The 16,910-nt window shown below is 38.3% G+C and overlaps 2 protein-coding genes across 3 annotated transcripts in view; one reads left to right on the top strand and one right to left on the bottom strand.

The window, feature by feature from the left end:
• The window catches only part of LOC127653657 (inositol 1,4,5-trisphosphate receptor type 1-like), a 64,521-nt gene extending 60,237 nt beyond the window's left edge, over positions 1 to 4,284 (top strand). Inside the window, exon 59 of the mRNA XM_052140427.1 lies at positions 844 to 4,284. Coding sequence (XP_051996387.1) covers positions 844 to 930 — 87 coding nt within the window. The 3' untranslated portion in view covers positions 931 to 4,284. The remainder of the gene's footprint in view (positions 1 to 843) is intronic.
• Positions 4,285 to 4,371: 87 nt separating this feature from the next.
• Positions 4,372 to 16,910, bottom strand: part of LOC127653656 (6-phosphofructo-2-kinase/fructose-2,6-bisphosphatase 4-like) — a 28,011-nt gene continuing 15,472 nt past the window's right edge. For both annotated transcript variants that reach the window (XM_052140426.1, XM_052140425.1), the window contains exons 2-14: positions 12,818 to 12,934; positions 12,631 to 12,727; positions 12,458 to 12,524; positions 12,149 to 12,223; positions 11,940 to 11,996; positions 11,423 to 11,544; positions 10,098 to 10,305; positions 9,784 to 9,930; positions 8,015 to 8,119; positions 7,784 to 7,913; positions 7,631 to 7,693; positions 6,195 to 6,259; positions 4,372 to 6,110 (exon numbers count right to left, since the gene is read on the bottom strand). In XM_052140426.1, coding sequence (XP_051996386.1) covers positions 6,051 to 6,110; positions 6,195 to 6,259; positions 7,631 to 7,693; positions 7,784 to 7,913; positions 8,015 to 8,119; positions 9,784 to 9,930; positions 10,098 to 10,305; positions 11,423 to 11,544; positions 11,940 to 11,996; positions 12,149 to 12,223; positions 12,458 to 12,524; positions 12,631 to 12,727; positions 12,818 to 12,934 — 1,313 coding nt within the window. In that variant the 3' untranslated portion in view covers positions 4,372 to 6,050. The remainder of the gene's footprint in view (positions 6,111 to 6,194; positions 6,260 to 7,630; positions 7,694 to 7,783; positions 7,914 to 8,014; positions 8,120 to 9,783; positions 9,931 to 10,097; positions 10,306 to 11,422; positions 11,545 to 11,939; positions 11,997 to 12,148; positions 12,224 to 12,457; positions 12,525 to 12,630; positions 12,728 to 12,817; positions 12,935 to 16,910) is intronic.

Here is a 16,910-nt window from a genome sequence, read left to right on the forward strand (position 1 = left end):
GTGTGAGCTTGTACATTTTGAAATAGTTATAAACAGTCACAGCAATGCAGTGTTATTATGTGCCTAGATAGTCTTTCAAATAAAATGAGTTTACCCCAAAAATATATTTCTCTCATCATTTACTCACCCTCAGGCACATGCACACATAGACATCAAAGGGGGCTTGAGCACCTGCACTTTTTCTTCCTCGAGAGAAAGTGCCCTTTTTTCTGGGGTGTTTTTTATTTATTTTTATAAATAAATTAATATATATTTTCCTCATAGATGTGACTATTGTGGTTCACGGTCATAGGCCCTGTCCCAAATGGCACACTTCATATGAATTTTCAGTCTTGTGTACTTATTTCGTGTGTCCATTAACTCAAGACACTCATATAAAAACAAATGTCCAGCCAGTCACATTAAACGGCATTATTTATTTATTTATTCATTTATTTGAGAAAGTGAAACGCAAACTGCGCCATGAAACTTTCACAACATGTCAAGATTTTCTGCTGGAAAAACAATAAGCAGAGTTGGGGTAAAACTATACTCTGAAAAAAAATTAATGCAAGCAGCAAATAAACGTTTATAAATAGAAAGCTTAATTTCACACTTTAAATTTTTAATATTTTGAATTACTTGTGTGACTTCTATCAAAATTTTGTTTTCTAAAAGAACACAATACGTTCGGATGTCAATTTACACATGGTCGGGTTAAATTTTGTTCGTACCAACTAATGTTTGGAAAATACGAAAACTTTCATGAATCTGAAAATTTATATCAGACCGGATTTACGAATGATTTGCACAGAAATTCGTTCTGCTGCATTTCATGAATGAGGCAAATTATGTGTTTTCCAGATGACTGAACAGAGGAAACACAAGCAGCGGATTGGTCTGCTGGGAAACCCCGCCCACCTCAACATGAACCCACAGCAGCCGGCTTGAGAGGTGGATCCAGAGGACAGACTGACACAATGGCAGTGGCATCATTAAAGCAAGCATTTGCTCATGGACGGCAGTACATTCAGTATATAATTTACGGCAGTGGTTCTCAACCTTTTGACTCCAAGGCTCCCATTTGTCAGAGAAAATACCCCCCTGCCCCATGCAGGCTATTAGATATATCTATTATAAGATATTTCCTTAAAACTTGTGATTCCAGAAATGTCTTGAACTGTATATTCTTCATTAAAAAAAAAGCTGTTGAAGGGAGTTATTACAGTTGAATTATAATAATTATATAATAATAATAACCTATCATATTTTAAATAATATTAAGAGATCTTGAGGCCTCCCTAGAAGTGTGATGAGTTTCCCTAGTGGGTCCCGTCCACCTGGTTGAGAACCACTGATTTACGGTACGCATAAACAAAGTTACTTACACATCAGTGTACACTCACTTGAGGACAATTGAGAATAATACAATTTTATTTATTTTTTAGCACTGTGTCATCACTTCAAAAGAACCTTTGCACTGTATGAAAAAAAGGTTTTATAGGATACTTTCACATCTGTAATAATGTTGAGTATTTCTCAGAAATACAGTTGAAGTCAGAAGTTTATATACACTTAAGTTGAAGTCAATAAAACAAATTTTTAAACCACTCCACAGGTTTCATATTAGCAAACTATAGTTTTGTCAAGTCGTTTAGGACATCAACTTTGTCAACTTTTGAGTCATTTTCCAAAAATTGTTTCACTTTTAATTGACTATATCACAACTCCAGTGGGTCAGAGGTTAACTGTGCCTCTCAGCAACTTGGAAAGTTCCAGAAAATTATGTCAAGCCTTCAGACAATTAGCTTCTGTGTACCTGTGGATGTATTTTAAGTCCTACCTTCAAACTCAGTGACTCTTTGCTTGACATCACAGGAAAATCAAAAGAAATTAGCAAAGAAAAAATGTGTCTGGTTCATCCTTGTGAGCAATTTCCAAATACCTGAAGGTACCACATTCATCCGTACAAATTATAGTATGCAAGTATAAACACCATGGGACCACACAGCCGTCATACCTCTCAGGAAAGAGACGCATTCTGTCTCCTAGGGATTAATGTAGTTTGGTGCTAAAAATGCAAATCAATCCCAGAACAACAGCAAAAAATATTGTGAAGATGCTGAAGTAAACAGGTAGACAAGTATCTATATCAGTAGGTTACTCACGCAACCCCGGTTCTCTGAAACATTGAGTGGAGAGATCCACTTATGGGAAGGGCATCCGTACCTGACCTCTGCAGAAGCATCCAATTGCACCAAGTCTGGCTAGACAGACAGAAGCGCGTGACCTATGCTCGGGAAGGACCCACCCCTTTACCTAAGAGCATATTACAACCTGCACGCACTGCTGCTCCTCAGTAAGTATATTCGCTTCTCGTGCAGCAAGCGGGGCAAGGTTGGTGGATCTCTCCACTTGATATTTCAGAGAACCGGGGGTTACGTGAGTAACCTATTGTTCTCTTTCATCATCTCGTGTTCGAGATCCTCCTATGGGAGACGTGGACAGCTCCCCGATTGCACAATACACTCACAGTGAGGTCCTGCAAGCCAGTTAAGGGAACGGTCGCCCCAAGGAGGCGGTATTTGACACATCCCATAATCAAGCAAGTAGGCCACCTTGAGAGGGATTTAGGTGTCTGTGGATACAGGGCTCGATGGCGGGCGGGCAGTCGGTCACCCATGCCAATCGCCGTCATATCCTTCACTTCGAGGCCCGAGAGACCGTGATTGAGGTCGAGCTGGTCCCCCCAAAAATACCTCATATGCTTTGCGCATGCTGTGAAAAGTTGTTTTCTCGGGCCAGGAGGGGGTCCTAGGAGTTTCCCTTCATACGCGTCCCTCTCTTGGTCAGTGGCACTTTGTAGGGCTGGCCATTCGATATTGAGGCAAGCGGCCGCTCGCTCACAAACCTCAATGAGGACGGACTGGGGGAGGGCTGTGGGGGCGTTAGCCTGGGGAGTCATGGAAGACCCTAGTCCTACAGTTTTCCGGAAACCCTAGAGCCTCCTTTGCGTGTTTGAGACCCATGCACACGACACAGAAGGGATGAGGGTCTCTGGCTGCGATGAGGGCAGCCGTAGGTTTGGAAAATGCCATATTAGGGCGAGACTCCGTAAAATCCTTTGCAGGGGAAGTTGAGAGAGAAAGGCGGGCAGTCTGGTGGTAGTTTAAGAGAGCGTGGGCGGCTTGCAATAAACAAGAAACAGCTAACCTGGCTGAAACAAGACAGTCACATCTGGCGGAGGCTGATCTGAGCGATGTGTCCTCCTGTAGACAAATTAGTGAAAGTCAAAATCCAACCGAGCTGAGAGAATAAAAAAAACAGAGGTCGCGAGAAGCGAATGTCAACTGAAGAGCAGCAGCGCGTTATAAGCTCTTAGGTAAAGGGGGCATAGGTCACGTGCTTCTGTCTGTCTAGCCAGACTTGGTGCAACTGGATGCTTCTGCAGAGGTCAGGTACGGATGCCCTTCCCATAGGATTCCTATATTGACATAACCTGAAAGGCTGCTCAGCAAGGAAGAAGCCACTGCTCCAATAAACCACCATAAGCCAGACAACAGTTTGCAAGTCCACATGGGGACAAAGAGCTTACTTTTTGGAGAAATGTCCTCTGGCCTAATGAAATAAAAATGTAACTGTGGCCATAATTACCATTGTTATGTTTGGAGGAAAAAGGGTGAGGCTTGCAAGCCGAAGAACACCATCACAGAAAATTTGTGGGCAGAACTGAAAAAGCGTGTGCGAGCAAGGAGGCCTACAAACCTGACTCCGTTGTACCAGTTCTGTCTGGACGAATGGGCCAAATTCCAGCAACTGATTGTGAGAAGCTTGTGGAAGGCTACCAAAATTTTTGACCAAAGTTAAACAATTTAAAGTCAATGCTACCAAATACTAACAAAGTGTATGTAAATTTCTGACCCACTGGGAATGTGTTGAAAGAAATAAAAGCTGAAATAAATCATTCTCTACTATTATTCTGACATTTCACGTTCTTAAAAGTAGGGATCCTAACTGACCAAAGACAGGGAATGTTTTCTACAATGAAATGTCAGGAATTGTGAAAAACTGTGTTTAAATGTATTTGGCTAATGTGTATGTAAACTTCTGACTTCAACTGTATGTCCCTTATGTTTTCCTTGCATCAGAATGGATTTAGTTTGCGATATTTATATAATGTGTGAAAATGAATAATGTATTCATATTTATTTTGACTTTCTTACATGTCTCTCTCTATTGCAAGAGTTTTTATTGCTCAGATTGCAAACCATGAAGACTGATTAATAATAACACAAATGCCTATTGTTTAAAAACTGTTTTGCACAGTCTCTTTTGGGGAATATGTCTGCCATAAGGCTGCATAAACATAAATAAATCACTTACATCCAGTGCTAGATGACTTTTAGAATGATTTAATGTCTGAACTCCTAAAACATATCACATTGTGCGTCTAATTTGAGAACCATAAACTTTCAAACATTAGCATAGTCAGCTGAACTCAGACAGACAAGACCCTCAAAACATTCATTACAAATTCACTGAGCTCTTTTCACTTGGTTCTCAGAAGTGCTCTTCAAATAATAGAAAAACATTAAAAAATTCCAGTTATTGAACATGATCATGATAGAGATTAAAACATTTCACTCGATCTACATAAACATTGTAGACTGTAGAGTATACCAAAGATAAACTTTAAGCACATATCAATCAATTTCAAAAGTACAATAAAGTATATGCTATTGTGCAAAACAAACAAAAAAACAATTACAAAAAGTACAAGTATGCTTAACATGCAAAAACAAAAAGAAAAAAAAGAGGAAATTAGCCTGCTGTTGTAACAAGGCTTTAAAAAAAATGTAAACATTGATTTTGGCTTTTGCAGGAAATGTATTGGAGGTAATATATTTGAAGCTGCATGGTAACACTGTGCTTCCTAAACAGACTTTTCTGGACACTTTCGATTGTTCAGCAAATCACAGTCTCAAAATCTCTACATCATGGATCACGATTCAGATCCATTAGCAAACTAATGGCTGGTGATTCTTTCTAAATAAAATGGTTCCTCCAACAATCAAATGCTTTTGATGAAATGCGATATTTAGCTGGTTTCAGAAACACTGTACAAAGTAAACTTCAAGTGCAATGATACATTTGCAGTCATTTTTTAATACAATAAATGTATTCCAAGATGTTTCTATGAGCAACATTTAGTATTAAATGACCACAAAAGCCCTTTATCTAGCCCACAACCTCTCTCTGAATGATTAAAAGGATAGTTCTCCCAAAAAATGAAAATTCTGTTGTTATTTTCTCATCCTCATGTCATTCTCAACCAGCATGACCTTTCTTTTGTAAAGATTAAAGATGATGTTAGGCACAATGTTAGGGACCGATAGCCTTACTCAGAATTCCCTTTCATATTTGATTTCTCTCCATACAATGAAAGTGAATGGTAACTGAATCTGTCAGGGAGGAAAGTAAGTGCTATATGTATTTGGAACGACATCCAGGTGAGTAAATGAGAACAGATTTTTAATTTTGGGGTGAACCAACCCTTTAAGATGTAAAATATTGTCCAAGGAAAGGTTAAAAAAAAAAAAGAAAGAAAAACAATTCAAAAAGTAGAAAAAGAAATGGTATATTAAATAAATCAAAAGTCTTCCATTGAACAGTCAGTATGTGAGAAGATACACACTTGTCTACAATTATTTTATCCCAGTTTCAAAACAAATTATGTCATTGATTCCAGCAAAAAAAAAAAAATCTTCAGAAGAAAAATACAGAAAGAAAATTCTTCAGGAAATTAAATTGCTTTCAGATCTGACCTACATGTATGAACAACCACACACTCACACCCCAACACTAGGGTTAATAATCATTAACTGGATTCCAGTTACCTATCTGGTAATCAAGAGAGGAGAAAATATGAGCCCTAAAGTTGCTAATCTTCAGGACTCATAACTGAAATTCTGACCAATGGTCCTCAGCACATAGAAACCAATGAGAGGAGTGACAAAGGATGGAATAGCCTAATAGGAGTGTTGCTGATGTATGCAATGTGATGTCATGGGTCAATAGTGGGCCGGAACAGTGAGAAGGGCCTCTTCTGCCAGACGGGAGATGTCCACATTCTGCCAGAGTCAAAGAATGTATTTAGCAAAAATAAATTCATATGTAAAATGACTTGCTTTGATTGAATTGTTTGGGGTGCATACCTCAGGTTTGTCTCTGTGAGTGTTCACTGCCTCCACATTTAAATAGATCGACTCTACTTTACAGCCTAGTGTGGGAGAGAATCTAGGTTACACTTCCAGTAAAGTAAATAATGGTTAAGTTCAAAGTAAAACTTTAAGAGGTCATATTTCCTGGTAATTACACAGATCTTAATTGAATCAAAAACTAAGGAGAAATGCTCCCTCAAGGATTCTAGCAAGGAAAAATATCTACCTGTTGTGTCCTTAGTGCTGAATAGCCCAATATCTTTTACTTTTAGTTCCGTTGTTTCATTCTTAGCAGGACAGTACAGAAAGTCTTTTCATCTCACATGACTTGAAGAAACTTTTCACTCAATAACATTTATCACACAAAGCAATACTCTGGTGTCAGAAGACTTGGAATAAAGCAAACAATATGTACTACTTTTATAGTTTCATTTATTTATTAATTTTGTGTTTTTGGACAAACCTAATCCCAATCCACTTCCATTGTAAGGAAAAGAGCAGAGGGATTTGAATTTGAGAACATGGACAGTAAATATTTGTTTGAGTAATGAGAAGTGTACACTCACAGCCCTGATGTAAAAACTGGTCAAATAAAAAATTTGATGTTGAATGTTTCAATTTGCAATTCCCTCGGTGTTCCATGGAAAGAAAAATGGGTTTTGGACAACATGAAAATTGTGAGAATTATTACAAATGTAAAATGTGTAAACCGATATATAGGTTTGACAGATTAAATTGGTGCTTTCTAGAACTATCAGTCATCTAAAAAAATCTATGCCGACAGTACATATATATAATTTTTTCATCCTCTGTGGCAGGTGCTGGAGGATTCTCCAGTTTGAACGGCTTTGATCTGTAGTATAGCAGCAGCCTCAAAAGGTGAAATAAAACATTGCATATGGATTTGTATCTAAATCTTTCATTATTGGAAATATTCATCCATATTTTTATCCTCACTTCAATGCATATTTTAATAAGAAAATCAAGTGTTCTAAAATGAAGCAAAGGCATGCAAAGATGTGCCCTGTCGACACACATTGTATCTCCAACTTCATATCTTGAGAACAATAATAAACCTTATTTCTTATTAAACCTCATCTGGTGAAATAGGTATAGACAAAACCCTTCATTTGGTGCATATATAGGTTATAAATGGCTTAATTTGGTAAATACTTAAATATAGAGCATTGTAACAGAGCAAAGTCACAGTAAATGGAAAATAAGAGTTTCCAGTTTGTTTTGGGCTTTTTTTTATAGTTAAAATTCCCACATTATGCACCAAATCTTAAAAAAACTATTGCCTTTCCACCACCTTAGTTATCAGTTTTTCGGTCAACCTCTCAACGAGTATATACTGTAAAATATGAGATTGAACAGACAGAAATATTGAAGGTAAACATCTGTGTGTGAAAGAGATGTGATTTCTTTACCATAGGCCACAGGGGTGAGCTTCAGAACGGTGTGTAGGGGGCATTTCAGGTACGGCAGCTCTTCTAGAATAGGGAAACAAGGGGGTAAAAGTTTACTAAGATCACCAATATTACACTGACTATGCTAAACTTATGTAGGCCCCATCTACATACCTGCACTCTTGTCCAGGAAATAAGCAAGCAAACAGCGCATCACAGCCTGATGGCAAATAACCAAAACATTCTCTTGTCGCTCCAGCTCCATAATGACAGGCTCCAAACGTTGGACCAGATCCTCATATGACTGCAGAGAGAAAAAGAGGATGTTACATTTTGTATGGAAGTTATGAGATGTGGCTCTTGTTTGGTTGAGCATGTGTATAAGATGGGAGCATTTTGACACACCTCTCCTTTAGGGTAACGGTAACGATACTTGTCCTGGTCCCTTAGGGCAAACTCCAGAGGATAATGTTCCTGAATCTCCTCATACATCATCTCCTCACAAACGCCCTTCAGAGCACATGCAGAGATTCAAAGCATCACTCACACCACTTTTTAATTAAAACACAGGAACGGTTCAACAAAAAAAATTTAATTAATCATAATTCTGTCATTTACTCACACTCATGTAAACTCAGCAAAAAGAAAAGTCCTCTCAATTTCAATTGCTTTTATTTTCAGCAAAAGTTAACACGTGTAAATATTAGTATGAACATAAAAAGATTCACCAACTAAGACATAAACTGAACAAGTTTCACAAACATGTAACTAACAGAAATGGAATAATGTCCTCCTCATGAACTGCACCAGATCTTGCTGTGAGATGTTACCCCACTCTTCCACCAAGGCACTTGCAATTTTCCGGACATTTCTGGAGGGAATGGCCCTAGCTCTTACCCTCCAATCCAACAGGTCCTAGATGTGCTCAATGGGATTGAGATCCGGGCTCTTCGATGGCCATGGCAGAACACTGACATTCCTGTCTTGCAGAAAACGAGAACGAGCAGTATGGCTGGTGGCATTGTCATGCTGGAGGGTCTTGTCAGGATGAGCATGCACGAAGGGAACCAAATGAGGGAGGAAGATGTCTTCCCTGTAACACACAGCGTTGAGATTGCCTGCAATGACAACAAGCTCAGGCTGATGATACTGTGACACACCTCCCCAGACCATGACGGACCCTTAACCTCCAAATCGATCCCGCTCCAGAGTACAGGCCTCGTGTAACACTCATTCCTTCGATGATAAATGCGAGTCCAACCATCACCCCTGGTGAGACAAAACTGTGACTCGTCAGTGAAGAGCACTTTTTGCCAGTCCTGTCTGGTCCAGCGAAGGTAGGTTTGTGCCCACAGGTGACATTGTTATTGGTGATGTCTAGTAGGGACCTGCTTTACAACAGGCCTTCAAGCCCTCAGTCCAGCCTCTCTCAGCCTTTTGCAGACAGTCTGAGCACTGATGGAGGGATTGTGTGTTCCTGCTGTAACTCAGGCTGTTGTTGTTGCCATCCTGTACCTGTCCGCAGGTGTGATATTCGGATGTACCGATCCTGTGCAGGTGTTGTTACACGTGGTCTGCCACTGCAAGGACGATCAACTGTCCTTCTTGTCTCCCTATAGTCTTAGGTGTCTCACAGTAAGGACATTGCAATTTATTGCCGTGGTCACATCTGTAGTCCTCATGTCTCCATGCAGCATGCCCAAGGCAAATTCACGCAGATGAGCAGGGACCCTGGACATCTTTCTTTTCGTGTTTTTCAGAATCAGTAGAAAGGTCTATTTAGTGTCCTAAGTTTTTATAACTGTGACCTTAATTGCCTACCATCTGTAAGCTGTTAGTGTCTTAACAACCGTTCCACAGATGCATCTTCATTAATTGTTTATGGTTCATTGAAAAAGCATGGAAAACATTGGTTTAATCCTTTATTGTAAAAGTTATTTGGATTTTTACAAAATTATCTTTAAAATAGTGTCCAGAAAAAGGGACGTTTCTTTTTTTGCTGAGTTTAGAAGTCCTGATCTATCCATCTATCTATCTATCTATCTATCTATCTATCTAGATCTATCTACACACAAATACATTTATATAGGTTTAAAACAAGATTGGTTGTGAACAATTTCGATTTTTGGGTGAACAGTCCATTTAAATGCATTAAACAATAAACAAAGACTTACAGCATCAATCTCATTGAGTGCTTTCCACTGTTCATATGGTACACCCAGTGCCTCAGCGGTCTGAATAGTCCTCTTCATCTGACTGGTCCACACCTTAAGATCCTTTATATTCTGGTCCTGAATAAACTGGCCCAAACACCGAGCAAACTGAGAAATAAGAAAAAGAAAGGAGATGGTGAACTCCAGTGTCCAAAAACATGTGCACACCCCGACTTCCCAATCAACTACCAATTTTCTTTGTTTAGACTTTTGCCAATTTGCTCACAAAACCAATAACGGTTTGGAAACGAACATACTGTTACACACTCACTCACCTCTTTCCCGTGGGTTGACAGGCCTGAATCCCCACCAATGCAACCTCTTATGTTAAGGTCACTCTCTCCATGACGACAGAGGTAGATGGAGCGTGGTGTGATGTGAATGTTCATCAGATAATAAACGATTCTGCTTTGAATGTGGTCGAGCACACGGTTCACCAAATACCGCTGGCCCACATCCATTATTTTAATGTATGACAATTCTCTGCAAGACAAAATACACAACATTTAAGAACACACAAAAAAACACACAACAGACTTTCCAAATGTTTGACCAATCAATTTCCATGATGTGATAAAAGAAAAAAAAAAAAATCCAAAAAACACTCACTGATTAAATATTTTAGCTGATCAGAATAAGAAAAACATTTTATACACTACAAAAACTTCCATGACTTTTCTAAGCATTAAATCACCATTTTAAACTTCCCTGATATTACCAGGTTTTCTATGACCATAGGAATACACATCTTACTTAGTATGTTAAATTCTGGTGGAACACATGTCGTAGGCGTTGATCAAACTTCTCACCTAAGACGGTTTTGTCTTTCATTCAGAGTTCAAAGCTTTAAATTTGGATATAAACAATAGGACATTTCCCACTGCAAGAAATATAGCCTGTTTTAGATACTTTTACTCTGAACTACTACTTTTCGTCACTTTCACACGAGGAACTACTGTTTCTCCTAGCTGTTTAGAGGGACTTTTTAGCTCCTAATTTATGGTAGATACTTCTTGGGAGAAGAGAGACTGCGGGAGGTGTTGAAACCGGTTATTCGTCAAACACGTATGGTGCAAAAACCAACAAGAAATGCAGAGTCAGCAGAAGCAATGGCTAACCTGACTAGTAGCTGCTAGCCTGCTACTCAGAGGACTGCACCACTCTTCCAATTACCCCACCAGATATATCATATAACCAACAAAGTGTTCAAAGTTTATTGCCTGTTATATAGCCCAGTGTAATGACAGTAACATGAAGACAGTTTGTGTAAAACAGCCATAATATAACTGTAGCTCTAATCCAGGCTTCCTCCATCAATGCTGTTGATTTTGATGTTGTTGCTATTTAAATCGCGTGTGCAACCAACAATAGAAGAAAAATGGTTGCTGGAGATGACGTCACTGAGGGGATTCTTTTACGTGTGCGAATGCAAGAGGGAAAATTATCCTCAGGTGAGCAGTTCCTCTTAAGAGTTTTCATCTAAAAGATACTGAAGGAGAAAGTACCAGGACTGTGTGTGGGAAAGGGGCTAATATTGGGAAATACCTAATAAAAAGGTATTTCTCAATGTTACAAAGACACAGATGAAATTATTTCTGACCTGTCTAGATTTTCATCCAGTGGTTGGTAACTGTTCTCATAGCAGTTGATCCTCTTCATAAAGTCCTGGATGGCTTCTTCAGTGTTACAGTCAATGTAGTCTGGACTGCCCAACTTCACCTGCTGCTCTCCGACACAGAGCAAGAGAAGAAATGAATGCTGGGATCATTTAAATGGCATGATTATCAATGTCTTGCGGAAAACCTCCAACATGTTTAACAATGTTAATGTCTCAATGAAACCCTCCTGTATTTTAGACCATAAACTGAAAACAAAAATCAACCGATAACTCTAAACAGTATACATTTATAAAATATATCATTCATTTTTAAATGTATCTATAATTTCTATAAAAAAATCTGGAACTAATTTCTATAATAAAATCTGGAATTTACAAACTGGAACCAATAAAAGAATAATGTCCATATGAACATCAGACAGCAATTATACATCCAAGACGAGACAGTATAGCATATTTGAAATTTGAATAATTTGTTAATATTTAATAACTGGCTTACCACAATGTTCTCTGCAATAACCTTGGGGTCTTCACACAAAGACTCCACAAAAAACACCTAAGAAAAATAATAGATAAAAACAGATAGAAGTGTTGATGTGAGGTTCTGCACATGACTGTTTTATATACATAATGTACACTGTTGTTCTACATAATAAAGCCAAAGGGATATAAAGGCCATATAACTGTGTTATGGCAGTATTTGTTTACCTTATATCCATTTTGGTCAGAAAATCTCATGATTGTGTTCCTCCTTTCTCTGGTTGTGTTTGTGGCATCAAACACCTGACAAATAAACATGTTCACTATAACCATTATGGCAAAGCAATGCCACAAATCTCTAATATTTTGAAAAGCCTTTAATTCTTCTTGACCATCTTTGATCACAGAGAAAACCATCATGGCTATGCAATTCAATACTGTATTAATGCCAAAAACAACAAATCACACCCATAGGCTGTGGCACAATTATAGCAACTGAATTAAAAGCGAACAGAACTTTTGTGAAACTACACTCACAGCAACTTGGCCACCCTCAACACTGAGGTACTGCCTGACATCATTGAGTGCTGTTAAAGCACACTGCCTGAAAACAGAAATAAAGAATAAATCATATGATACCCCACTATTACAGAAACACCAGCAAAATAAGCAATCGTAAACAAGATCCTCAAACATATGCAGAATCTTACTTCCTTATCTTCAGCCCTTCCTCATTATCAGGACAGAAAAATTCAAAGCTCTTGTAGATTTTCACACAATCCCTCCGATACTCTCCCACGTTGAATTCTGCAGATGCACACAGTTTCATTGGCTGCGTTCTTATATGAGGAAGTGTTCATGGGTGTATGCGTGTATTTGTATGCGTTATTACAGTACCTTTTGTTGGTACACCAATCCAGTTGAGGTAGCGTGTAAGTTTTTTAGAGATGTAGGTTTTTCCTCTCGCTGGCAAGCCCACGGTCACAATGAGGGTGGGACAGTTGGTCATGCAAACTGCCAAGAGAGAGACAGACAGACAGACAGATAGACAGAGGTTCAATAAAAACGGTTCATGAACACAGACTGTTCTGTGTACAGGATCAAATGTGAGAGAAGAAGAGAGTGAATACTCTCTTTGTTTTATTTTCAGTCAGTAAGAAAAATCTGAAAGAGCCAACCATGCAGATAGATAATTGTTGGTCGGCGGAACAGACGTGCAGTGGCATTCCTCTGCAGTCTCTGAAGTCATTTTGATTGACATATGATTTGCTGATACTTTTGGTTAATTAAGAAATTAATGGATTTATTAAGAAATTTACAACCAGACGCATATGAACCTTCTGTGTTAGCAAAAGTTAACTTGTTCTTCAAGGATCCAACTATCACTAGAGATCACACGTTAAATATCCTCTATTTCTATCTTCTGCAGTATCACATTTCCTCTGTGTCTGGAACAAATTAAATTCATTTTATTGTAAGAAAGAATGCAAATGATTTGTCAGCCATAGCATGACATCACACTAGGTATTCATAAGATGTTTAAACCTTATGTTTTGTTTTTGTTTTATTGGGGTGGATTTAAATGCTATTAAATTCTGTTTTATACACTTCCTTAATTGATGCCAATATACTGTTTTGTATGTATTATTCCCTTTATATCTTTATGTTCTTCATCAAATAACTACTATTAATTATTCAATTAATTACTTGTTGTTCTCAGACTCTTTTCAACCTCTGCTGATTCTTCATTGATCTGGTTCCAATTGAAATGGATACATGGATAATTTAGAGATCATGTACACAATGTACGGTTCTCTGCTGACAAATCAAATGGTGTCCTACTGAGACTGAGTTCAGCGTCATTTTCTGCTGAATGTAGGACTCAGTCAACTTCAGGTTCATGCAGTTCAGATCAAATCTGCCCAACGTAACCTTGGTCAATTATCAGATTAAAATCACACATCATTAAGCATGGGAGGTTAATTCTCAGAATTCTAAAGAGTCTTTGAGGAAAGATCCATCTCAGCAAACCTGCTCTTTAATAGGCAATAAACTTTTCTCTTAAAATCCTGTAAGAATGCAGCTGACATGGACCCACAGTGATCTTGCAAAAAACTCAATTGCTGCACACGTGTACTTTTTGCACATTTAAAGCAACACTAAGTAATTTAAAGGATAACCCTAAACTCAAATTTGAACTAGAGCACAATAAGGGCTTTGTTGGCCATGGTTTTCTGATTGGTGGTCTTTCTTTCTCTGCTGGACCATGGGTATGTAGTTTAAACAATGAAGTTCAATTAATGTGAACCGATGGCTTCAGAGGCATATAGACCTTATTCACGCTACAGGCATCTTTGATTTTTAATGGGAATGACAACGAGGCTGTGAGGGATAGACTTAGTCTCTTCAATGGACTGTACTGCAGTTTAAAGTGTTTTTGGATTGTTCTGCTGACAAAACATTCCTAAAATGTCAGTCCAAGAACATTCAGTATGCAATGAACTCCAGACAAGAGTTGTGGAATATCAGATGTGATCTAGGAGCTTTGTACAGCTTTATACCATTCGTGCCATTGAAGAGATGGTACGTCTAACCCTCACAGCCTCATTGTCATTCCCATTAAAAATGGCGCTTAGCGTGAATAAGGTCTATACCACAGATAAACAACCTCAGAGCTCAAAGTAGTTCTGTCTTTACATGGTAATAAATATTACTTAAAAATCAGCTTGTCTATAGAACAAATTAATGTGAATGTTACTTGCAGAAACAGACTTTGTCTTCAGACATAGTCATTGTGATCCTAACTAGAGATTCACATGAGTAATAGAGTACTCGTTCTGCACAATTTACTTAAGAATTTAAAACACTACTAATTTTTGGGGCCTGGGTAGCTCAGCGAGTATTGATGCCGACTACCTTCCCTGGAGTCGCAAGTTCAAATCCAAGGTGTGCTGAGTGACTCAAGCCAAGTTTCCTAAGCAACTAAAATTGCCCGCTTGCTAGGGAGGGTAGAGTCACATGGAGTAACCTCCTTGTGGTTCCGATTAGGGGTTCTTGCTCTCAATGGGGCGTGTGGCAAGTTGTGTGTGGATGGTGGAGAGTAGCATGAGCCCCCCCACGCTGGGAGTCTCCACGGTGTCATGCACAACGAGCCACGTGATAAGATAAACGGATTGACGATCTCAGAAGTGGAGGCAACTGAGACTTGTCCTCCACCATACAGATTGAGGTGAGTAACCGAGCCACCACAAGGACCTACTAAGTAGAGGGAATTAGGCATTCCAAATTGGGGAGAAAAGGGGATACAAAATATCGAATATAGCCCAATCATTTTCCTTTCTGTATTTCCCTGCTGTGAGCAGTGCTGAATTACACCGTTTCCCCCTTTAATCTCTCACCAAATTTCGCAGTTACAACAGGGTTTGGCTCAAAATGAGGCGGAGGTGGTACCATACCGATAAAAAAGTGACGTTAAAAACACTTCAATGATGGCTTTGCGTTAATACACTACTAATGACCTGGCAACTGAATACTAGTGTTAATTTTGTCAGCTATTTTTTTTATTTAGTCTTAATACTATGTCAAATGCCCTTTTAAGTTTATCATATTTAGTCAACCGTATCCTATTTTTACTTATTTTTTAGTCAAGTTTTAGTTGACAAAGTCTGGGCTTTTTAATGTAGTTTTGGTCAAAGAAAACTGTTGACATTTTAGTCACATTTTAGTAACATTAATTCATATTGACATTTTAGTCACTGAACACTGTAAACATTTTAGCAATAAGAGTATTATTGATAAGCATTCGTCAATCTTGTCTATCCAAAAACAAATATATATATTTTTTATTTTATAAATAAATAAATAAATAAATAAATAAATAAAATAAAATAAAATAAAATACACACGCGCGTCCATTATATATGTTTTATATTTAAATATAACTATGTATAATTATTTTATCATTATATATATTGAATTATTGTTATATGAGGGGCTTTCTCAGCAAATATTTGTATATGCGATTAATCACGATTAATTAATCGGGACACCATGTAATTCGATTAAAAATTGTAATCGATCGACAGCCGTAATATAAATACACACACATTTTATCATTGTTGTCATTTTAGTGTTATTTTTCACATAAGATTGATCTTATCATGATGATCTCATCAATGATAAAACAAGTTAAAAGTTGCAGACAGTGGGGGTGAGAGACGAGCGTCTCAGTGTTAGAGTGCGCATCAGCCGGCGGAACTTTAAATCTCTCCCGGTCTCGACTTCCACTAAGATTGTGTCTCGTCCGCAACTAGTTGAAGCAGCTCTGACCGCACAGAGAATGACAGTTTTGGAGTTTGTGCTTATTTATATATCATGCTCCCGTATTATTTGAACTTCAATTAAGGATGCTAAAATCGCCAAGCTGTGATCGGTGTTTCTATCAGACACTCGAGCTGCAGCGCTCCTCTCGCGTGTCATCATTATAGTTTTATATGATCTCAAGTTATGTTAAATGACATCAAGCGACTATTCGACAACGGAATTATTTTATTATTATTGCCGAGATTTGTAGTTACAAATGACAATCCACCGAGTGCAACGTTTGTTAGCGTTTTCCACAAAGACACCCACCAGAGTTTTGTAGACAGCCGGAGGCGGCACGAAATTTGATGGAGGCGGCTGCCTAGTAATTCTCTATGCAGGAAAAACCCTGTACAATTGAGTCCACTGGGGAGCTGTGGATACAAGACTATATATCAAGGCGTCTTCTAAAGCAAAGTCAAGTTTTATTATAAAGCAATACTTAGAATAACATTTAGTTCCTTCTTGAATTATACTCGTTCTTATAAGAGTCATGCAAACCAACAGATGAGGATCTACTTTTATGGTAGAAAAAATGCAAAGGGAACTCGGAAGCCGATCAAACCAGTATGCATGTATGTGTGCGCGTGTAACTTTCACCACATGTTTTTCTGAATAATAGCACATG

Source organism: Xyrauchen texanus, chromosome 13 (assembly GCF_025860055.1).
Source record: "Xyrauchen texanus isolate HMW12.3.18 chromosome 13, RBS_HiC_50CHRs, whole genome shotgun sequence".
Taxonomy (NCBI): Eukaryota; Metazoa; Chordata; class Actinopteri; order Cypriniformes; family Catostomidae; genus Xyrauchen; species Xyrauchen texanus.